The sequence below is a fragment of the Catharus ustulatus genome, chromosome 16 (assembly GCF_009819885.2).
Source record: "Catharus ustulatus isolate bCatUst1 chromosome 16, bCatUst1.pri.v2, whole genome shotgun sequence".
Lineage (NCBI taxonomy): Eukaryota > Metazoa > Chordata > Aves > Passeriformes > Turdidae > Catharus > Catharus ustulatus.
This window is the reverse complement of record NC_046236.1, coordinates 14,343,384-14,365,521: the sequence shown is the minus strand read 5'-3', so window position 1 is coordinate 14,365,521 and position 22,138 is coordinate 14,343,384. Positions and strand designations below refer to the sequence as shown.

The 22,138-nt window shown below is 64.6% G+C and overlaps 2 protein-coding genes across 3 annotated transcripts; one reads left to right on the top strand and one right to left on the bottom strand.

Moving 5' to 3' along the window:
* Nucleotides 1-115: 115 nt before the first annotated feature.
* On the top strand, nucleotides 116-9,647 carry FLII (FLII actin remodeling protein). Its single transcript, XM_033074069.1, has 30 exons — nucleotides 116-229; nucleotides 900-1,010; nucleotides 2,091-2,162; nucleotides 2,289-2,369; nucleotides 2,657-2,742; nucleotides 2,898-3,059; nucleotides 3,154-3,257; nucleotides 3,356-3,531; nucleotides 3,611-3,768; nucleotides 3,873-3,957; nucleotides 4,210-4,357; nucleotides 4,491-4,624; nucleotides 4,735-4,947; nucleotides 5,019-5,198; nucleotides 5,272-5,354; nucleotides 5,443-5,517; nucleotides 5,735-5,818; nucleotides 5,885-6,056; nucleotides 6,131-6,235; nucleotides 6,439-6,630; nucleotides 6,845-7,033; nucleotides 7,125-7,264; nucleotides 7,378-7,603; nucleotides 7,791-7,945; nucleotides 8,064-8,124; nucleotides 8,208-8,336; nucleotides 8,417-8,523; nucleotides 8,670-8,775; nucleotides 8,859-8,924; nucleotides 9,054-9,647. The coding sequence occupies exons 1-30, from the start codon at nucleotides 167-169 to the stop codon at nucleotides 9,186-9,188; spliced, it is 3,798 nt and encodes a 1,265-aa protein (XP_032929960.1). The 5' UTR covers nucleotides 116-166; the 3' UTR covers nucleotides 9,189-9,647.
* Nucleotides 9,648-9,834: 187 nt separating this feature from the next.
* Nucleotides 9,835-21,512, bottom strand: LLGL1 (LLGL scribble cell polarity complex component 1). Of its 2 annotated transcripts, none has more exons than XM_033074070.2 (23): nucleotides 21,391-21,512; nucleotides 18,677-18,774; nucleotides 16,596-16,677; nucleotides 16,380-16,510; nucleotides 15,854-16,012; nucleotides 15,612-15,774; nucleotides 15,395-15,530; nucleotides 15,251-15,305; nucleotides 15,017-15,174; nucleotides 14,718-14,935; nucleotides 14,548-14,615; nucleotides 14,113-14,266; nucleotides 13,611-13,715; nucleotides 13,127-13,419; nucleotides 12,901-13,054; nucleotides 12,672-12,825; nucleotides 12,305-12,588; nucleotides 11,817-12,081; nucleotides 11,608-11,722; nucleotides 11,410-11,504; nucleotides 11,180-11,303; nucleotides 11,027-11,106; nucleotides 9,835-10,926 (listed from the first exon to the last, which is right to left on the bottom strand). In XM_033074070.2, exons 1-22 carry the CDS (start codon nucleotides 21,469-21,471, stop codon nucleotides 11,028-11,030), a joined length of 3,171 nt encoding a protein of 1,056 aa, XP_032929961.1. In that variant the 5' UTR covers nucleotides 21,472-21,512; the 3' UTR covers nucleotides 9,835-10,926; nucleotide 11,027. The 2 variants fall into 2 exon arrangements, with proteins under 2 accessions (XP_032929961.1, XP_032929962.1); XM_033074071.2 differs by having other exon boundaries at nucleotides 16,395-16,510.
* Nucleotides 21,513-22,138: the final 626 nt, after the last annotated feature.

Genomic DNA, 22,138 nt, shown 5'->3' with positions numbered 1-22,138 from the left:
CTCAGCCAATGGGAGCGCGGCGCGGCGCGGCCCCGCCCACCCGCGCGCGGAAGTAGCGCCCAATCCCCGCTTGCGTCACGGCCGGGGCGGGGCCGGGGGCGGGGCCTGCGGGGGGCGGGGCGTGCCAGGGCGCGGTGCCGCCGCAGGGTCCCCCCGCCCTTCCGCCATGGCGGCCACCGGCGTCCTGCCCTTCGTCCGCGGCGTCGATCTCAGCGGCAACGACTTCAAGGTGCGGGGGAGCGGGAGAGGGGGACAGCCCGGCACACAGGGCTCCTGCGGGCCTGGGCCCCGCGGGGTTGTCAGGCCCGGCTCGGCTTCCCGGGCGGGGGAATCCCAACTCGGGCCCCGCCCATGGTGGGTGACCGGGGGCGGTCCCGATCCCTGGGAATTGCGGGGAGAGCGATCCCTGACCACCATCAAGCCTCTATGGTTGAGAAACCCCATCCCTAGAGAGGCAGGGGAATCCTCGAGCCTCCTGCTCCCTGTCCCATAGGAGTGATTGGGCGATCCCAGCTCCCAGTTCCATAGACTGGGTAATTCCAGTTCCCAGTCCCATAGGACTGGGTCTCCATGGCCTCCCAGTCCCCTAGGAATGATTGATCCCTGTCTGCCAGCTCCCAGTCCCCTAGTTCCCAGTTTTATAGGACTGGGATAATTTTATTGGGTGATCCAGCCCTCTAGTTCCCAGTTTTATGGGACTGGGATAATTTTATTGGGTAATCCCAATCCCCACAGCTCCCAGTCCCTTAGGACTGGGCCACCACGACCCCACAGTTCCCAGTCCCATAGGACTCCTCACTACCAAACCTCCCATGACCACAGAGCATCAGTCAGACTGAGGTCCCCAGATCCTAATCCCATGGGACAGGTGTTTTCCTCACCCTCCTCCTCCTCTCCAGGGCGGATACTTCCCTGAGCATGTGAAGGCGATGACAAGCCTGCGCTGGCTGAAGCTGAACCGCACGGGGCTCTGTTACCTGCCCGAGGAGCTCGCTGCCCTCCAGAAGCTGGTGAGCCCCACGTTTGGGATGGAATGGGGCTCCCCTGTCCCCCTGGGATCCGATGGGAGCCTGATCCTTGCCAGCCTCGTGGCTCAGCAGCAGATGCTTCGGTGTCTAATAATAGCACTGAGTTACAGTGTGTGGTTGAAATGAGATGCAGGAGCTGTCAGGAGTGGGGTTGTGATGGGCTTGCACTCGGTTTCACCTTGTTTCCCTAGAAAACCAGATTAAAAGCCATGCTTAGATCCTCTGCCCTGTGGTAGTAGGGAAAGGTGATGGTTGCAATGGAGAGGATCAAGGTTTTGGGGGCTTTTTTACCTTCTCCTTTGCCAAAGTATATATAGAGCAGGAGCTGGCAGCTGCCTGACTTTGTTTCTCGGGTTTCTCCACCAGGCCCTTGGTGGAGTCGTGGCTCAGCTTGGCTTTGGTGCTGCCCACAGCACATCAGGGACCTCATCCTGTCAGTGTCAGACAAACTCAGGGCTTTAAAAGCCACCAGAAGTGCCAGTCCCTGTGCCAGGTGCAGGGAATCCCTCCCTGCCGCTCGGAGCCTCGCTCCTGCCAGCCCTGCCAGGTGCTCGGGGGCCACAGCAAGACTGAAAGAAAATAAAATCCTGGTATCCCGCCCACAGCCTGCCAATTCCTTGTGTTCCTGAGCAGGCAACAGCCAGGGCTGGTGATGCTCAGAGGAAAACATTTCCCCAGGGAAACTCCTCGTTCCCAGCAGTGCCCACGTCTGCCCGTTTCCAGTGAGAGGCGTTCCCAAGGACTGGGATCTGTTTGCACAGGGACTGTGTGGGTCAGCTCAGTGGCATCCCAGAGCACCCCAAACCCTACAGCAGGGCTGGGGTGTCCAGCCAGGGCTACCCCAGGGAATGAGGGGTGTGGAGGCAGCACAGGCACGCTGGGCCAACCAACCAGTTTGAAACTGGGAGTGTCCCAGCAGCCCTGTGTGTGACAGGGCTTCACAAATCCCCAACTCTCCTGGGATGGAGGAGCCTCCACATCAGTGTGAGGGCCCAACCCTTGCCCTGCACAGCCTCAGCTCCTCTCTCTGCTCACTGGGGCTTGTCTGGGGCTTCCCTGCAGGAACACCTCTCCGTGAGTCACAACAGCCTCACCACGCTCCATGGAGAGCTCTCTGGCCTGCCCTGCCTCCGGGTGAGTGTCCCCTCCTGCCTCAGGGGTCCCCAGGCACCTCTGGGATCTGAGGGCACACGAGGATCATACCTGGGCATCCTGGGGGCTCAGCAGGCAGCTGCATCCCTGCCTCTCTCCCCTTTGCAGGCAATTGTGGCTCGTGCAAACAGCCTGAAGAACTCAGGAGTGCCTGATGACATCTTCCAGCTGGATGACCTCTCAGTGCTGGTGGGTGCAGAGTCTCCTCAGCTGATGCAGGAGCCAGCTCAGACTCTTGGATCCCATTCTTGCACCTTGGTGGCTCCTTGGGAGCACCAGTCCCAAGCCCAAGGCTGAGCTCCAGGGAAGCTGGCTGTCAGCAGGATGACCCTCTGGCAATGCCTCCTTTAAAGGCTGATGCCATGGATGGGTTCCCTGGGTTCCAGCTCCTGCTGTGCCCCTGGAGATACCCCCCAGTGCTCAGGTTTGGCTGTGGGGCAGAGGGTAACCGCTGCTTTGTGCTCCTATTTTCCCAGGACCTGAGCTACAACCAGCTCACAGAGTGTCCCAGGGAGCTGGAGAATGCCAAGAACATGCTGGTCCTTAACCTTGGCCACAACAGGTAGGTCCTGGCTAGGGTGACACTCTCCCCCTCCTGGCCATGGCCACTTCTGTTGGTCACACTTTGCTCTGGGTCCTGCTCCCTGCCCCTCCTCGAGGGAGAGCCAGGGCTGGTGCAGATCCGAGGCAGTCCTGAATTTCCCAATATCCCTGCAGCATCGACACCATCCCCAACCAGCTCTTCATCAACCTGACAGACCTGCTCTACCTGGACCTGAGTGACAACAAGCTGGAGAGCCTCCCCCCACAGATGAGGCGCCTGGTGCACCTGCAGACCCTCATCCTCAACAACAACCCCCTGCTGCACGCACAGCTCCGGTACAGCCCCGCTCCCCGGGCTGGCAGGGCTGGCACTGAGGTTCCTGCTCCATCCTGACACTCTCTCTGCCCTGTGGCTCTCCCTGGTTTGCAGGCAGCTCCCAGCCATGACAGCCCTGCAGACCCTGCACCTCCGCAACACCCAGCGCACGCAGAGCAACCTGCCCACCAGCCTTGAGAGCTTGGTCAACCTGGCAGGTAGGGCCAGGCCACCCAGCCCCACAGAGCCCTCCAGGGGCTCTCCCAGCCCCATGTTGATCTGGCTGGTGGTGTCACCCCGTTGTGTCTTTGCCCAGATGTGGACCTGTCCTGCAATGACCTCAGCCGTGTCCCTGAGTGTCTCTACACCCTGGGCAGCCTGCGGCGCCTCAACCTCAGCAGTAACCAGATCACAGAGCTGTCCCTCTGCATCGACCAGTGGACCCAGCTGGAGACCCTCAACCTGTCCCGCAACCAGCTCACCTCCTTGCCTGTATGTCCCTGCCCTTGTGTGCCATCCCTGCTCATGTTTCCATGGTTCTCCCTCACCCCACCGTCTCCCCCTTCCCCAGTCGGCCATCTGTAAGCTGACCAAGCTGAAGAAGATATACCTGAACTCCAACAAGCTGGATTTTGATGGGATCCCCTCAGGCATTGGCAAGCTCACCAACCTTGAGGAGTTCATGGCAGCCAACAACAACCTGGAGCTCATCCCTGAGAGCCTGTGCAGGTGAGGAACACACAGCTGGATCTGCTGTGTCCCCAAGAGGGAACACAGAGGTGTGGTCACAGGTCACCTTGGGCTGGCCTGTCACCAGCACCACTGTCCCACAGGTGCTCCAAGCTGAGGAAGTTGGTGCTGAACAAGAACCGCCTGGTGACACTGCCAGAGGCCATCCACTTCCTGACAGATGTGGAGGTGGGCACCCAGAACCTCTCTGCCTTGGGCTGGCTCCACCACAGCCCCAGCACCTCCCTAGGACCCCAGGGCTGGAGGGTGGGCTGGGTGAGGCGAGGGGAGCTCAGGGCCAACACCTGGCCATGGATTCAGGGCTCCTTCCACATCCCCTCATCTCACCTGGAGTGCTCTGGAGATCTCCATCCCATGCCACGCTCTGAAATGTCCCTGTGAGTGTGTACTTCACCGAGCTCTCTGTGCCCTGCTTGGCAGATCCTGGACGTGCGTGAGAACCCCAGCCTGGTGATGCCCCCGAAGCCGGCGGATCGATCCTCAGAGTGGTACAACATCGACTTCTCCCTGCAGAACCAGCTCCGCCTGGCCGGAGCCTCCCCCGCCACCGTCGCCGCCGCTGCCGCAGGTACGTGTGTGGGGATGGGGGCACGCATTCCCTGCCTTGGCACGGCCCTGGGAGAGGCTGGGAAATGAGCCCTGCTCCACGGGGTGCCCCACAGGCGGCGTGGCTGCCTCTCACCCTGTCCCCGTGTCCCCAGGGAGCAGCACCAAGGACCCCCTGGCCCGCAAGATGCGGCTCCGGCGGCGCAAGGACTCTGCCCAGGATGACCAAGCCAAGCAGGTGCTGAAGGGGATGTCAGATGTGGCCCAGGAGAAGAATAAGAAGATAGAGGTAGAGTCTGGGGTGGGAGAGAGGCCCTGAGGGCATCACAATGTCCCTGGCCTACCCTGGGTGCCAGCAGGGTTCTGGTGTTCCTAATCTGAGCTGTTTCCATCCCACAGGAGAGTGGGGAGGCGAAGGCGCCAGACCTGAAGACGCGGCGCTGGGACCAGGGCCTGGAGAAGCCCCAGCTGGACTACTCAGAGTTCTTCAGTGAGGATGTGGGGCAGCTGCCTGGCCTCTGTGTCTGGCAGATCGAGAACTTTGTGCCCACGCTGGTGGACGAGGCTTTCCACGGCAAGTTCTACGAAGCTGACTGCTACATTGTGCTCAAGGTATCCAAGGGTCCCCCACATCCCCTGCCTGGAGCTTCAGCCATCCCATCTCACATCCTTGTCCTTCCCAGACCTTCCTGGATGAGAATGGTTCCCTGAACTGGGAGATCTACTACTGGATCGGGCAGGAGGCCACGCTGGACAAGAAGGCCTGTTCTGCCATCCACGCCGTCAACCTCCGCAACTACCTGGGGGCGGAGTGCCGCAGCATCCGCGAGGAGATGGGGGATGAAAGCGAAGAGTTCCTTCAGGTCAGGCCAGCCCCCAGCTTCCCTGTAGCCCCTGACCCCTCCTGTCCCACCCTCACCCCCTCCTTTCCCCCAGGTCTTTGACAATGACATCTCCTACATCGAGGGTGGCACGGCCAGCGGTTTCTTCACGGTTGAGGACACGCAGTATGTCACCAGGTACAGCTGGGGACAGGGGCTGGGGGGATGTGTGGGGCAGGCACAGCTCCCTCCCTCCCATGTCCCACCATGGCTGTCCCTTCCCCAGGCTCTACCGTGTCTATGGGAAGAAGAATGTCAAGCTGGAGCCGGTGGCACTGAAAGGGACATCGCTGGACCCGCGGTGAGCAGCCAGGGGACAGAGGGTCCTTGCAGAAGGTTCAGCAGGGTCTACCTGAGACATTATAGCTGCAGTTCTGTGGTGCACATGGGCTATGCCAGCACCTTTCTACCAGAATATGGGTTCAAACCCCACTTGGTGCCCTGCAGGGATCACCAGGATGGGGAGGGTGCTCTGCACACCTTATTCTCTCCTGACTCCTCTCACCTCTCTCCACCAGGTTTGTTTTCCTCCTGGACCATGGCCTCGAGCTCCTGGTGTGGCGTGGGAGCCAGGCCACGCTGAGCAGCACCACCAAGGCCAGGTAGGGCTGGTGGGGGTGCTGGGGGTGTGGGGAGCCCAGCTGCCATCTCACCTGCTCCTACTGCAGGCTCTTCGCCGAGAAGATCAACAAGAACGAGCGCAAGGGCAAGGCCGAGATCACACTGCTCACCCAGGGCCAGGAGACCCCCGAATTCTGGGACGTGCTGGGGGGACAGCCCGAGGAGATCCGACCCTGTGTCCCTGATGACTTCCAGCCCCACAAGCCCAAGCTGTACAAGGTGAGAAACTGCATCCACAGGGCCACCAGCCCTTCTGGGATCCTCACTCACCTCTGTCCCCATCCCCTCTGCAGGTTGGCCTCGGTCTGGGCTACCTGGAGCTTCCCCAGATCAACTACAAGCTCTCCGTGGAGCACAAGAAGAGGCTGAAGGCTGATCTGATGCCAGAGATGCGCCTGGTAGGATGGGGCGGGGAGGTTCTCCCAGTCTGACCAGTGAGACTGGTTTCATGCCCCTCTGCCTGCAGCTGTGCCCTGGGAGAGGGAGGTTCAGCCAGCAGCGCCTGGCTGGGGATGCTCTGCTCTGCTGGGAGCAGGCAGGGTGTTTTCCAGCTGGGAACACCTGCAGGTGCCTGACCCCCTCTTCCCTGGGGTGCCCTCAGCTGCAGAGCCTGCTGGACACCAAGAGCGTGTACATCCTGGACTGCTGGTCTGATGTCTTCATCTGGATCGGGAGGAAGTCGTCGCGGCTGGTGCGGGCGGCGGCGCTGAAGCTGAGCCAGGAGCTGTGCACGATGCTGCACCGGCCCAAGCACGCCATGGTCACCAGGAACCTGGAGGGCACCGAGTGCCAGGTAGGGTATGGACCCCTCAGATGGGTGCTGGGTACCTGGGAGGGTACCCAGGGTCTGTTACCTACGCCCCAATTTACACCTTGAACATCAGGAGTGTTCAAGGAATGACTGGAGGTGGCACCCAGTGCTCTTGTTTGACAAGATGGGGATCGGTCACAGGTTGGACTCGATGATCTCAGAGGTCTTTTCCAGCCTTGACAATTCTGTGCTGTAGGTGTTCAAGTCCAAGTTCAAGAACTGGGATGACGTCCTGCGCGTGGATTACACCCGGAACGCCGAGACAGTGCTGCAGGACGGCGGCCTGGCCGGCAAGGTCCGCAAGGACGCCGAGAAGAAGGACCAGATGAAGGCCGACCTCACTGCGCTCTTCCTGCCCCGCCAGCCCCCCATGCCCCTCAGCGAGGTAGGGCTGGGCACCCCCGTGAATCCCCCATGGCGTGGGGCTGGGTGCTGGCGGAGGAGCTGGGGGGCTGACGGAGCTTTTGGGGCCACAGGCGGAGCAGCTGATGGAGGAGTGGAACGAGGACCTGGATGGCATGGAGGGCTTCGTGCTGGAGGGCAAGAAATTCACTCGCCTGCCCGAGGAGGAGTTTGGCCACTTCCACACCCACGACTGCTACGTCTTCCTGTGCAGGTGACACCTGGCTTGTCCCCTCTTAGGGACTGCTGGACCACCTTGTCCCCAGCCTCCCTGCCCAGTCCTCCCAGCTCTCCCATCCCTCACATCACTCCTGTTCCTGCTCTCAGGTACTGGGTGCCAGTGGAGTACGAGGAGGATGAAGATAAAAAGAAGAAGGGTGAAGGCAAAGGGGAAGAGGAGGGTGAGGAGGAAGAGGAGGAGAAGCAGCCTGAGGAAGACTCCCAGTGCATCGTCTACTTCTGGCAGGGCCGGGAGGCCTCCAACATGGGCTGGCTCACCTTCACCTTCAGCCTCCAGAAGAAGTTTGAGAGTCACTTCCGCGGCAAGCTGGAGGTGACACAGTTTGGGGGTGACACATGGGTGCCCCAGCTTTGCCTCTCTTCTTCCCCATCCTCCATCTGCCCCTCAGGCTGAGGCAGGGGTCAGCAGCAGAGATGGGAGCTGGCAGGAGGGTGCAGCTGGGGCTTGGAGCTGTGTTTGGGCAGTCCCTGTGCCCCTTCTGACCCGCACCCCTGTCCAGGTGGTGCGCATGACCCAGCAGCAGGAGAACCCCAAGTTCCTGTCGCACTTCAAGAGGAGGTTTGTGATCCACCGGGGCAAGCGGAAGGACCGGGTCAGCACCCCCCAGCCCAGCCTGTACCACATCCGCACCAACGGCGGGGCCCTGTGCACCAGGTCAGTGCCCCACGGCTGCTCCGTGCCCCCAGGGGTGCCACATCCAGCTGGGATTCCTGCTGGTGGGCACAGCTGATGGATCTCCCACTGATTTGTGCCTTGGTGGTTCCATCTCCAGGTGCATCCAGATCAACACGGATGCTGCTCTGCTCAACTCTGAGTTCTGCTTCATCCTCAAGGTACTGCTGGTGGCTGAGCACCCTCAGGGCTGCCTGGGTGCCCTCCTGCCCTCCTGGGCAGCCCTGACTCCTCTGTCCCCCAGGTGCCCTTTGAGAGCACGGACAACCAGGGCATTGTCTACACCTGGGTGGGCCGGGCAGCTGACCCTGACGAGGCCAAGCTGGCTGAGGACATCATGAACCACATGTTTGATGATTCCTACAGCAAACAGGTGAGCAGGGCTTCAGTGCCACCTTACCTGGGTGACAGTGACCACCCAGGCCACGCTCAGCCTTGTTCCTGCCCTTTCAGGTCATCAACGAGGGAGAAGAACCCGAAAACTTCTTCTGGGTGGGCATTGGGGGCCAGAAGCCCTACGATGAAGATGCTGATTACATGAAGCACTCAAGGCTCTTCAGGTGGGCACTGGCCTGGAGGGGGATGCTCCAGTCTGTGCTGCTTCCCTTCCTCCCACAGAGCCCATCCCTCTTGGGAAAACAACCAGCCAAAACACATCACATCCCTTGTAATAAACTCATACCTGATGCTGTCCATCTCCCTGCAGATGCTCCAATGAGAAAGGTTATTTCTCTGTGTCAGAAAAGTGCTCAGATTTCTGCCAGGATGACCTGGCTGATGATGACATCATGCTGCTGGACAACGGGCGGGAGGTGAGCTGGGGGCATGAGGCTCTCCTGGGCCAGATCTTCTGGTGGCTCTGCGGGCTGAGCCCAGCTGCTGATCCTTTCTGCAGGTCTACATGTGGGTGGGCACCCAGACCAGCCAGGTGGAGATCAAGCTGAGCCTCAAGGCGTGCCAGGTAAGACCTCCCTCCATGGTGGGGCTGTGTGGGGGAAGATTTGGGCACTCCCTTCTCCCCTCGATGCCCTGATCTGGGAGGTGCAGAGCTCTGGGCTGGGGAATCCCAACCCTGGATGCTGTGCCCCAGGTGTACATCCAGCACATGCGCTCCAAGGACCCCACACACCCCCGAAAGCTGCGCCTGGTGCGGAAAGGCAACGAGCCCTGGCCCTTCACCCGCTGCTTCCACGCCTGGAGCGTGTTCCGCAAGCCGCCCACCTAAGGGCTGGGGGCACCCGGTGCTCCGGCCACTGCCCCCCTGGCACGGCCAGAGCCCGGCACCCCGCGCTGCCGCCAACGCCAGGCTCAGCCTGGAGCCGCCTCCCCCCGAGCTGGGGCCAGTGGGGATCACTGGGGCTGTCCCTCTGTCCCCCCTTCTCCCAGCACGGGGCCCAGCTCAGCCCCTTCCCTTCCTGGGGGGCACAGGGGGTGGTGTGGGCCCCTGTCAGGCCCTGCTTGGGGATGCTGCTGCCCCAAAGCAGTGCCCAGCTCCCCCTGTGACTGGGGGACGGGAGTGACTCCCAGTTTGGGTGGGAGGATGCTTTGCTAAGGAGAACTGGGGGGGGTGAGGGGCTCTCAGCCCTGGGCCTTACAGGTGGTCCCTGCTGTCCTGGGGGATGGACCCTCAGCAGGGATCAGCCCATCTGGATCATATCAATAAAGGCTGTACTTCTCACCTCGACACTGTCCCAGGCTCTGGCTCACTCCCAAATGGGGTCACCCCCAACCTTGATCATGCCCCTCTGCAGCTCAGGGGAACCCCAGCACTCACCTGGCTCCAAGGCTCAGCAAACACCTGCAGCCTGGGCAGTTGATATTAAATGCTTTATTTTCAATATTAAAAACAAGTATTTTTAATAACTAAACAATGCTAAATTCATCTTACCAAAAAAAAAAAAAAAAAAAAATGAGGTTGGGGTGGGGGGGTTCTACCAGGGACGCTACAGCCCCGGCCTTGGCCGGCAGCAACAGAGCCCGAACCCCCCCAGCCACACACGTACCGCAGGAGAGCCCGGGGGGCCACAGGTCCCCAAAAGGAGAGGGGCTGAGCCCCGTGGGAACAGCCACCGTGGGCCAGGGGACAGAGCCAGCGTCACCACAGCCCCCCAGGAGGACGAGGCCAGGCTCGGAGCTCAGGGGGGATTTGGCACAGTGAGACCCCCAGGGTGGGGCAGCCCAGCCTGGGGCAGGAGGGGGCTTGGGGCAGCCCCATCTGCCCTCCCCGAGCACCAACACGGACCAGGTGTGTCATTCCACAGCGTGATCCCATCCCAAACCCACCCCGTGGCAGGAATTAGTGTCAGAAAGGAGCAGCAGGCACAGAGCCCAACCTGGAGAATAGCCCTTGGAGAAGCCACTAAGAGAAAAAGGCCACCTGTGACCCCCCACCGTGCCCCTCCTCGGGCTGCTCAAGGCCTCTGCTGCCCACCTGGGAGCCAGGGGATCCCTGGGGACAGTCCCTGTGTGGCAGCCAGAGCCTCCTGGCAGGCAGGGAACGGGGCTGTAAACTGCAGGGAGCCGGGCATGTAAACACAGACCAGGGTATGGGGGGGCCGTGCCCGGGGGCTTCTGACCCCCCACTGCCCCAAGGGACCAGAACCGGGGGACAAAGGGGGGTCCACAAACCCCAGCCCTCCCCGTGGAGCCGGGGAAGCAGCAGCATCCCCCAGGAAGGGGGCTCTGGAGCAGTGGGGACAGTGACACTCGACGGTGTATAAAAAAGGAACTTATCTTCCCCGGGAAGAGTTTGTGGCCCAGGGCCCTGGCGCGGGGGCCAGGGGGGCGCAGGGCCGGCGGCCGGGCAGGGAGGTGTGCGGGGAGTGCCGGAGCCGGGGCGCGGCCGGCGCGGATGTTAGAGAGGAGGCGAGTCTACGTTACATGGGGAGGGGGCGCGGGGGTCCAGTCGAGTCGCGCGTCCCGGGAATCCGAGCACTGAGATGGGTCAGGGAGGCCGGCGATGCCTGTGGGCGAGGCAGAAGGAGTTGGTGGGGCTCAGGACAAGCATTCCCCTTGTTCCCATCCTCCTCTACAAGCCCCAGGGACCACCAGCCCCTCACAGACCTCACTTGATGAGGATCCCCGTGGGCCGAGCCTCGTCCTCGCTGGTGTTCCTCAGGTTCTGCTCCGCTTCCTCCGAGGACCTGGGGCAGAGCAGGGTGAGGAGGCCCTGCCACAGCTCCTCAGCACCGCTCACCCCATTCCCACCCCACTCACGCCAGGAAATCCTTCACTTCCTCCACGGTGATGTCCCCGGTGATGTCCAGCGGGTTCTCCATGCTGCTGTTGGGGGAGTCGATGGGGCCGGGCGAGAAGGCAGCCGGGTGCTCCACAGGGGACCCTGGAGAGTCATGGGACAGGAAGGATTGGGGACAGCCAGGACACAGAGCCAGGCTTGGAGCAGGGCTGTGGGACACTGTGAGTGCAGGGACAGGGTGGTCACTCACGGTCACTGTCCAAGGGGGAGTGCTGGCCCTCGGAGCTGCGTGGGACGTGGGTGCCGTTCGCCTGGGGCAGCTTCGGTGTCACCGCTGAGCTGTTGCTGGAAGGAAACAGGGAGAAGTTATGGCCAGAAGCAGTGTCATGGGGTGGGTGTACAGGGGTTCCACCACAGCAAAGCCCCCCACACCCCCCAGACAGCCCACCTGAGGCAGGAGGTGTCCTGGAGCCGGGCGACCTCCAGCCGGCACAGTGGCTCCGTCACATTCCTGGCACTCAGCGAGAAGCGCTCGAACTCAGACGGTGAAATTAGGTAGAAACCTACAGGGGGGACAACAAGGAACCTCAGGGATCCCCCAGAGAGCTGCAGTGAGGTCAACACCCCATGGACACCGATGTCACCTGGTGTCCTCACCTTGGCCGTGCTTGGTGAAGACACAGGAGGCGATGCCGCTGATGTCCTCCTTACGGATGCAGCTGTAGTGGACCTGAGGCCGCAGGCTGGGCACGGTGAAGATGTGGATGTCCCCCAGGTTGGTGAGACAGGCCAGGCAGTTTTCCAGCCGCTCCTCAGAGCCAGCGCTGGCCAGGCTCACCAGGGCCACCTTCCGCACCCGGCAGCCCTCGTGTGCTGTCAGCTTGAACTTGGTCTTGGCACTCACTTTGGGCAGCGTGAACACCTGGGGCGACAGGAGGAGAACAGGAAGGCTCAGGGGAGAACAGGAACCTGCAGGGTTTAGGGGGCACCTTCCCCCTGGATTCACCACCCTAGAACAGGCACAGGAGTGCCCCCAAAACCTGACTGGTCACCTCCAGTCCCTGCATGATGAGGACATCCAAAGAGGACACAGGACATTTTTTGCCCCATCCCCACCACAGTGGGACACCAAGCCCCACACTCACCTTGAACTGTTCCTCAGAGGAGATGAGCATGGAGTGGCTGCCCTGCATGTCAGGAGCCTTGGCCAGGTCCCGAGACACCTCGTAGGGCTCGGGCAGGGGGTTCCCCCGCCCGTCCAGCACCGCAATGGCCACCACCGGCGCCCGGTGCATCAGCTGGATCTCCTTCCCCAGCACCGCCTCCACCGCCCGCTCCGAGAACTTCTCCTGCGACGGCACCTCCAGGGCGTAGGCGAACACCGACCCGGAGTTGGTCCCTGCCCACATCGTGGGGCCGTGGTGGGCGGCTGTGGGGGTGCAGCAGTGTCAGAGCCCCCTCCCCACTGACCCAGCTTGGGGGCTTTTCCCGGGCAGGGAGGGAGGGTCTCACCATCACGGAGGAAGGTGTCGGCAAAGTAGAGGCACCGCACGACCCCCGAGAGCGAATCATCGGCCGAGCGAGGCTCGATCCGCCGCTGCACCGGCGTCATCTCCACCTCGGGGGGCCCCGCCTGCTCCGCCAGCTGCGCGTTGGCCTCCTGCACCTGGGGAGGGGACACGGGTCGGTCCCTGCTCGGTGGGGACAGGAGCTGCCACGGTGGCCCCCGTTCCCAGCCCACCTTGCTGGAGGGGCTGCTGGCGTTGAGCCTCTTCTTGCCCGACACGCGGCTCTTGCGGATGCGGCGGAAGGACTGACGGAGGGACTTCTTGAGGGACTTCACGCGGGACAGGGGCCCCTCCATGGCCAGCGAGTCGTTGGGGTGCAGCGTACACCTGCGGGCACCCACGCTGCTCAGCACCCACCACGGCACTCCAGGGGTGCCCGGCACCGAGGTCCCCCCATACCTGGCCAGCACGGGGTTGCGCCGGTAGTAGTCGAAGAGTCCAAAGCCGTGGCTGGTCCCGAAGGCCACGAGGTTCCACTCGGAGTGGAGGGTGACGGCGGTGACGGCGGCGGGGGGCACGCACTGCACCAGCACGCTGGGCTGGAAGCCAGGGGGGAAATGGAGGGGCCCGTTCCGGGGGGCCAGCCGGTCGTGGCCCTTCCAGGTGAAGCCCTCGCGGTCCTGCAGCAGGTCCACGGTGGCCACGCTGACTGCATGCTCTGACTTCTCATCGCTCAGCTCCATCACCAGCACCTGCAGGGACAGCACAGACAGGGGGACACTGGATCCCACCAGACAGCCAGCCTGCTGCACACCGGGGGCTAAACCCAGAGCAGGAGCCCAGCAAGGACCCCCATGAGGGTCTGCAGGGTTTGTAGCCCCCCTCATGGTGTGGGTGAGCCGAGAGGTGCTCAGCAGCCCCTGCTCTGTCCTTGTCACCTCACCTGCCCCGCCGTGCCAGCCACCACCATCTTGGCCGTGTACTTGCAGAGCGCGATCTTCTGCACGCCCAGGCGCGGGTCATCGCTGTAGGGATCAAAGCAGCCCACCTGCGGGAGGGGACAGCTGAAGGGACAGCCAGGACCCTGCACACAGCTGTGGGGCAGCCCCCCCTGCGCCCCCACATCCCTCCACCAGCTGTGGCACACGGCACACTCTGGGCATCACGCCCAGGAGAAGTCTGGCCCCACACACCCCCCAGCTCTTTCCCCCATGCTGGGGCAGACCCACGGGATGGGGCCCATGGAACAAGCGTCCCTTGTGTCCCCACAGTGCGTCACACCACAGCTGTGCCCCGAGCGGGGGGACACGTCCCCGGGGCACAGCCGGGATGGCTCCAGCAGGTGCATCCCCCGTGCCCAGCTCTGGATTTGCCCCCTCCAGCGCTGGCAGAGCTGGGAGGGTGCTGAGGTCCATGGTAGTGCCACCCTGCCCAGGGGACCTCACCTTGCGGAACGGAGGCCACTCCTCCTCGCCCGCCTGGTTGAGGCTGTCGTTGTGCTCACAGTCTGTCTGGAAGATGTTGGCAGTGCCCAGCTTGTAGAGGGGCTTCAGGGAGACCCCCGAGGCGTCCCAGAACCGCACTGTGCCGTCCTCGTGCCTGGGTGGGGGGGTCCTGTCAGTGCCGGGCCCCAGCATCTGCCCGGCTAACAAGAGCTGCCTGTGTGCTGGCAGCCGCCGTGCCAGAGGGGGGGACAACGGGGGACAGCAGCGGGTGACACACTCATGCCCAGCCAGAACAAGCAGGGGCAGCCCACCCGAGAAGAGGGAGTGGATGTCATCACCATCCCATCCCACTTCCCCACTGCAGGAATGGGTGTGGATGTGTCCCTCCCGCATTTTGGGTTTTCCAGATCCCCTCCCTGCTGTCAGTGCACTCACCCGGTGAGGAGAAGCCCCCTCTGTGTGGGCTCCTGGGCCAGGTTCTTTCCCCCATCAATGGGCCAAGCCTGGAGGGAGGGATGGAGAGCAGATGGAGGAAGGGATGAAGCCTGCTGGGCTGTGCTGGAAGGGGCTCAGCAGGACCCCTCCCCACCGCCCCCATCACTGACCACAGAGGATTGCCGGGGGCTCTGCTGCTCGCCCACACTGACGATCCTCTCCCAGAGCTTGAGGGGCACGTTGGAGACATGGCAGGAGCAGGTGATGGCAGAGGAGTGGAGAGGTGCCAGGTATGGGGCAGGGATGGTGGGCCAGCCTGGCGTCTGTAGGTCGATGGCCACCAGCTCCTCCTCCACCAGCACCACGAGGGCTCGGGGGTTTTCAAAGCCTGGGGAGGGAGGAGATGGCTGCTGCACGTGGAGACCCCCACACCATCACCCATCTCCAGGGTGGCCCTGGCAGGACGTACCTCCCTCGGGCACCTCTGCACTCTGCACAGTGAAGAAGTCAATGACACGGGAGGTGAAGTCGAGCGTGGCCAGGGTCTGGCCCTGCAGCACGCTGACACAGTGCCTGTCACCGTAGCTGGCCCGTGGCATCCCCCCGCTGAAGATGATGAAGGGGTTCCTGGGTGGGATGAAGCAGCTGCCATCAGACCCTGCACCCCCCAAGTGCCCCCTGTGCCCACATCCCACCCACCTACCCTGACTCGCAGGTTCGCCAGAGGATTTTGCTGATGGCTTTGCAAGGGAACGGCCCTGAAATGAAGACACCAACACTGTGGTTGTAGCACTGGGATGGAGGAGGGATCAGCCACCAACCCCAGAGCCCCCCCAGACCCTCATACCGTAGGGGATGGTGGACATGGTTGGCTGCTGGGTCTTCTGGCCGGTGCCGCTCACTGCCCATACCATGTACCCACCATCACTGTGGGAGCTGACGATGCTCTTCCCACTCTGCTCCCAGGCCAGGCTCTCCAGCTGCTGCAGGGGCACACGGGGGGCTCAGCACTTGGATGGGGACACACACACAGGGACACCACCCCACCACGCCAGCCCTGGTACCTGGTTCCCCAGGAAGAGATGCTGGACAGTTCGAGTGCTCTGCTCCCACAGGACCACCAGCCCCCGGCTGTACCCGATCAGGAGCTGGCTGCCGTTGCGTGGGTGCTCCTGGACGGATTCCACGGGCCCCAGCGCCTTCCCGCAGCGGTAATCATCAGGAACACTGCAGGGGGACATGCACAGGGGGTCAGAGGGGGGCTGGGGGTGCTGGGGATGGGGCATGGGGGCTGCAGGGCTCTCACCTCAGCAGGATCTCATCTGGGAAGAGAGTTTTGTCCTCCAGCAGCGTCAGGGTGGGCAGGGTGACAAAGTACACGGCACCACCCTCGGTGCCCAGGCAGACCATGGCACCAGCAGCCATCGGCAGGACCACTGTCACCCGGGTGATGCCAGGGGAGCAGCTGGGGGGGGAACAGGGGCTGCCTCAACACCGTGTTGGGTCTGGGGGAGCATCAAAGCGACCCCACACCTCCTCTGCTCCACCCCTTCACTCCCATCTCCCTGAATTCCGGAGGACAAGGACAGCCTCGGTGCTGACAGCAATTAGAGCCATTAATCACCCCCGGACCCTGCCAGCACCATAAAAACTCCAGAGCTATTCCCCCTTCACTCAGCATCTCGGGATCAGAGGAGCATCCCAGTGGGGAAAACACCATCAGGGAGAGGAGCTTGGCCAGCATCCCTCCCACGCGCCGTTCCCAGCTGGCAGCAGCATCCCTTTGGCCGCAGCCCCGCGGGGGAGCGGCTCCGACCCCCCCAGGCAAGTACTTAGCGCTGCCGGACCCTGGGCGTCCCGGGAGGCCGAAGCTGCGGGTCTCCTCCAGGTGGGAGCAGCCCTCCTTCTGGCACACCTCCCACAGGTGCAGCGTGTTGTCGTCCAGCAGCGAGAGGAGCCAGCCCTGGGGATGTTTGGATGGCAGAGGGGTGTGTGAGGTGCTGGGCTGGGGGGATGCAGCCAGGCTCCCCACCTGGACACCCACGTACCTGGCCGGGAAGGAAGTGCAGCTGGGTGACAGTGGCTGTCTCCTTGTGCAGGCCTGTCAGCTCCACACCTGGTGCGCCATATCTGGAGGGGCCGTCAAGGAAACAACGAGGGTAGAGCCCCCCACCCTCTTCCCCAGCCAGTCTCGAGAGTCTCTGAATTTCATCAGGTCACAGCTCTGCCTGCAAACACCCCTGTCCCCAGGGCAGAGCATCCCTGGCACACTATCCCCATCCAGGATCCACCAAGCACCTCCAACTAGGACACTCTGAATCAGCCTGGGATCCACCAAGCAACCCCAGCTGGGACACCGCAGGTCAGGCTGGGATCCACCAACCACCTCCCACCGGGATGTCCCAGGTCAGGCTGCGGCCAGCACGCACAGCTGGGGCGGGTGTGCGAGAGGCGCCGGGAGCCACCGGCAGTGCCGGGGTGGGGTTCGGCATGCGGCGGCACAGCCTCACTCACCCGACTGGTCCCGGCTCCTTCGGGGACGCTGCTCGGCAGGAACCGCGGCAGGACCCGCGCAGAGCACGGAGCATCACAGCCAGGCATCCCCAGCACCCCGGCCAGGCATCCCCAGCAGCCCCAGACCCGGCCAGCTGCTCCCCCCAGCCCGGTGTCACCAGTGCAGCCACATCTGGGCATGCCGTGTGCTGGGGGTCCTTGCCCCTGGCCACCTTCTGGCACCCTCAGCACAGGGAACCAGCCCAGCAGCTCAGCCCAGCCGGACAGGCAGGAGCTGTCTGGCAGTGCTAGGCACAGCTGAGCCGGCAGAGCCAGGTGACGGCCACGGAGTTTTGGGGAAAGCAGGCAACAGGGGATGGGAATGAAGCAGGCAGCACGCAGAGGGCTCTCGGTGCTATATGGATTGGAAATGCCACCCATGCCTTGCTCATTCTGGGCTCTTTCCCCACCCAAAATAGTGGCACAAGCTGAAAACCCTCAGGGCGAGTGGCTCAGGCACACCAGTGTCACCAGCATGTGGGATGGGGGTCTAAGCACGGGGACCCCCAGCTGCCTCAAGAGACCCCCGAGGCGCTGGCTGCCCCTCAATGCCGGGCTGTCTGCAAGCAGATCCGGCCAGCCCGGCCGGGGAGCACCCAGGGGTGCCCCCACTAACCAGTAACGCCAGTCAGGCCAGCTCCGGCTGCTGCCTCGCCCGGCCCCGGCTTCCCCGGCACCGCCAGCCTCCAGAAGCATCACTTCGGCAGCAGCCAGAGCGGGGCCATAGAGCCATGGGGTACCACGCTGGGTACCACCCCAAAACCATCCCCGCAGAGGATGTTCAGGGCATCGCAGCCCCCCGCAACCTCATCCCCGCGGAGCCGGGAGCGGGGCTCAGCTGGGACCAGCACCGCGGGCCGGGCGGGCGAGTGGGGCGGCCGGCGACGTCGCGGCCGGGCTGGCACCCGGGCGGCCCCGGCAGAACAAAACACGCCATCTTTGTGCTCGGGAGGCAGCCGAGCCGCCGGCCTGGGGGATGGGGAGTGCGGCCGCCCCCCACACCCCGACCCCGCTGCGGGCGCAGCCGCCCCCGCGCCCCCACCCCGCATTCCTGCGGCGCGGGGCCCCCCGAGCCCGGGCTGCATCCAGCCCTGGCCGCTCGCCAGCAGCCCTCTGAAGTCTCCCTGCACGCTGCCGCCAACAAAGCCCGGCCGGCCCCGCTCGGCGTCCCCCGCTTCGGCCCCCCACCCGGGACCGGGCTCCGCGCCCACCGCAGCCCCCTGTGCCCCCAGCCCTGCAGGATGGACAGGAGCCCCCCGGGATAAGCGGGGCAACAGCAGCAAGGACCCCCCACTTGGGATGTCCCCCCACGGATGGCCAAGCCCCTTTGCCCCCCCCTCCTTCCCGGAGTTTTGGGCGAGGTGGGGGTTTCCTCCAGCCGCCCCCTCGCCGCCCGGCCCAGCTGCAGCACAGCTGGACGGAGGGATGGACGTCAGCCGAGTGGGGGCTGCCGGATGGGCCAGAAGCAGCACGGCCACGTCTCCAAGCATTCTCCGGGATGGGGACAGGCAGAGGAGTGAGTGCAGGAGGGTCCCGGAGGTCCTTACCTCCTGCTCATGGGGGAGGAAAAGGATACAGCTTGACGGCTCCCGCCTTGGTGCCGATGGCCATCACACGCAGGACGGGGTCGTAGGCCAGGGCGCTGGGCTGGCTGGGGAAGCCGTGCTCCACCGTCTGCCATGGGGACAGGCAGGTCAGAGCGGGACCCCCCACCTCTGACACCCCCAAACCTTCCACAGGCCCCCCTCACACCCAAAGCTCCGATCCCGCACCAGCCTGAGCATCACCCCTGCGACGGGGGATCACGATGATGCTGCTGTGTCCCCTAGTGCCACCAAGGAGGGCCTTGGGGAAGGGGGACATCACTCCTCATCCAGTTGCCCCCCAGCACCCCAAAACCCAGCCCAAGAGCCACACCACGGGCTGGGGTAGGTCTGACCTTGAACAAGCTGTCCCACCACCCGCCAGCACTTTGGGGATGGGACCCTCCTGCTCCAAACCCCCGAGGTGAGGACACCCCAGAAGAGGTGAGCGGGACCCCACTGCGACATCACCGGGCGTCCCCGATGCCGGGCGGCAGAACCAGGCGAGCGGGACCCGCCAGCGCCAGGGACGTCCCCGCCGGAGCCGCGTGTCGCCCGCGGGCACCTTCCCAAGGAAGTCCCGGCCGTCCGACGTGCCCGGGCTCGCCGGCTGGGGAGGGGCTGCCCTGGCAGCGGGGGGACGCGGGGGGCACCCACCGCCCCGGCCCGCGGCGAGGGGACCGCAGGGCTCCCGAGGGCAGCTCGGCTGAGCAGCCACGGCGCGATCAGACGATACGGAGGCCGCCGGAGCCAGACTGGCCGGATCCTGACCTGCTCCCTTTGTCTGGGGCATCCGAGAGGCGCAGCGGGGCGGCTTTCCGCACCCGCCGGCGGCACCCGCTGTCACCCCAGCTCCTGCTGCCCTCCCAGGGGACACCTTCAGGAGCGTGAAAACGTCTCCCGCTCATCCAAGGAGTCCCGGCCCATCCAAGCGGCTCCCAACACGTCCAAGGGGTGAGGAAGTGGATGCTCGTGGGTGCCGACCCACGCAGGGTCATTCTGAATCCCCAGGGATGCACGCCGCGCTGGAGGAAGGAGCCGGGACAGCAGGGACACCACAGGGATGCTTTAGGCCAGAAACCAACACGATGACACGGGCAAAGATTCCCCAAAAAGCGCTGTCCCAGTTCCCCAGCACTCCCAATCCCAAAGGGGGAGCCGGCTCAGCCCCCCGCCCGCAGCCCCCGCTCCCGCCCGCAGCGGGGCCGCATCCGGCAGGCAGCGCCGACCGGCCAAGGCGCGCTCCCGGCCAAATTACAGCAAATCCCAGGCAGATCTGGAGCTCGGGAGGAAAAACAACCGTTAATGGGAGGCAGGTGGGCAGCCAGCGGCCCCAGAGCTGGGACGGCCGGAGAGGGGCTCTCCTCAGCCTCCCCCCAGGACATCCCACTGGCACAAACCCACCCTGGGCACTCGCTCGGGCAGGATCCGGCTGTGGGACTGTGCTCCCCAAAAACAGCGAGGCTGTGGCTGGGCTGAGCCTCGCACCCCGGCAGTGAGTTGGGGGGCCGGGGCTGTGCTGGGGATGGGACCCCTCACCACTGCACATCCCGACAGCTCGCAGCCCGGTCCCGCTGGGGGACAGCCCGGGGGTCCCTCCGGTGCACGGCACCATCCCCACCGTGAGTTGGGCAAGTACCCCACAGCAGTGCCAGGATGCTGCCGAACGATGGACTGATGGACACGGTTTGGGAACATCCAGGGGACACTGCCGGTGCCAGGGCAGCAGGGTGGTCCCAATGCCACGGCGGTTCCGGGACAAGTCGCACCAAGTCCCAGGAAGGCACCCGCTGGCACAGCCCGATGTCCCGAGGGAAGGGTCTGGCACCCCAGGGCTTGTGGGGTCGCACCAGGGTTGTTCGATGAGCTTGGAGGTCTCTCCCAGCTCAAACGAGAGGGGCAAGGGGGAACACTCTGAGGGAGGAGGGGGGCAAGTGCTGACCTCTCATGTCCCCCCAGGACCCCCAGAGTCACATCTTTGGGGTGCCAGGGAACCCCAAGCCCGGGGGTCATCGGCACAGCCCTCCCTGCTAACACAGGGGGTCCAGCCCCCCAGTATCCCACCCCTGGGGAGATTGGGGTGAGGGGCTGAGCCCCACATGGGGGATGCAGCCAGGGATGCTCCAAAGCCAGACAGGGTGCGGGACCACGGGTCACCCCAAAACGCCCGTGAGCGAGGCCTGGGGAATCCACGGGACAGGAGGAGCCCGGGAACCGGGGCGTTCCATGGAACCCCTCCCAAAAGGGGCAGGGGACAGGGATGTCGCGCTGGTGAGGGGGTCGCATCCTCTCCCGGAGTGCCCCCCTGCACTGCACGGGGAGGAGCGCAGCCCCCGCTCCGCACCCCGGGGCGCATCCCGCACCCGGGGCTCCCGGTACCCATCCCCGGGGGTGCGAGCTCCCGGTGGGGCCCAGCACTCCGTCCCGGGGTGCCCCGGCCAGGCAGCCCTGCCCTTTCTCTGCGTGCCCCTTCCCCGGGAGCGGGGAGCTCCCGGTGCGCGGCTCCCCCGGGGGTTCAGCCAGTCCCGGGGGGCGGTGCCCCGCACGCTGCTCGCCTCCCCGCGGGCAGCATCCCGCCGGGGTACCGGAGCCCCGCGCCACCGGGGGGCTGCCCGCACGCCGCACCCTGCCCGGTACCCCCCGTGCCTCCCGGTGGTCGCCGCCCCCCGGGATCCACCGCCGCGCCCCCCGCTCGCCCCAGACGCACCTTGCTGAAGGCGAAGAGGTCGTGGCGGATGCGGTCGCGGTGCGGGTCGGCACCCTGCCGCCGGAACCGAAACTTCATCATGGTTGGGCCGGCGGCGGCGGCGGCGGCGGTGGCGCGGTACCGGGCGGGGCGGGCGCGGCCGGCGGTCCCGGGGCCGGTCCCGGCGCGGCGGTGGCGGTGGCGGGGCCGGGGCGCGGCGCGGGGCGGGGCCGGCAGGGGGCGCGGTGCCGGTGCGGGGTCCCCGGTGCCGGTGCGGGGTCCCGGTGCGCGCGCCCGCCGAGCCCGGGCAGGCACCGCCGCGGCGGGGGCGGGGCGGAACCCTGACTGACAGCTCCTCCCGCCAATCACCGCGCGGCAACGCGCGCCGCGCGCCGCGGCCCCGCCCACCCCTGCTGCGCCTGCGCCGCCGCTGCTGCTGATGGGAGACGTAGTCCTTCAACTTAACGCCCTCTACGCTGGATTTATTTATATTATTTTTAAATCCTCTTCTTTCGGTGTTTCTCCTTCCCGTGGGCATGGTGAAGGACAGGGAGGACACCCCAAGCCTGGTCATCGCGGTCGCAAAGCCCCGCAAACACGGGGTGTCGTGGATTCAGGATCTCATCATGTGCCCCACAGCCATGGGGTGCATCAACATGGCGGCGCCCCGGCGACAAGGCCTGGAGCATCCTGCCGGCTCCCAGAGTGAGCATTCGAGGCTCATTCCCGGCCGGCGACTCATTATTCCCACCAGAGCTTCGGGAATGTT

Bases quoted from the DNA above. Each gene is read 5' to 3' on its own strand.
- FLII (XM_033074069.1), top strand. From the start codon at position 167: ATGGCGGCCACCGGCGTCCTGCCCTTCGTCCGCGGCGTCGATCTCAGC. The intron at 2,743-2,897 runs GTAGGTCCTGGC...ATATCCCTGCAG, and splicing joins CTTAACCTTGGCCACAACAG to CATCGACACCATCCCCAACC. The intron at 8,776-8,858 runs GTGAGCTGGGGG...TCCTTTCTGCAG, and splicing joins TGCTGGACAACGGGCGGGAG to GTCTACATGTGGGTGGGCAC.
- LLGL1 (XM_033074070.2), bottom strand. From the start codon at position 21,471: ATGATGAAGTTTCGGTTCCGGCGGCAGGGTGCCGACCCGCACCGCGAC. The intron at 15,531-15,611 runs GTACCAGGGCTG...GTGCCCCTGCAG, and splicing joins ATCTCTTCCTGGGGAACCAG to CAGCTGGAGAGCCTGGCCTG. The intron at 15,175-15,250 runs GTAGGTGGGTGG...CATCCCACCCAG, and splicing joins TGGCGAACCTGCGAGTCAGG to GAACCCCTTCATCATCTTCA.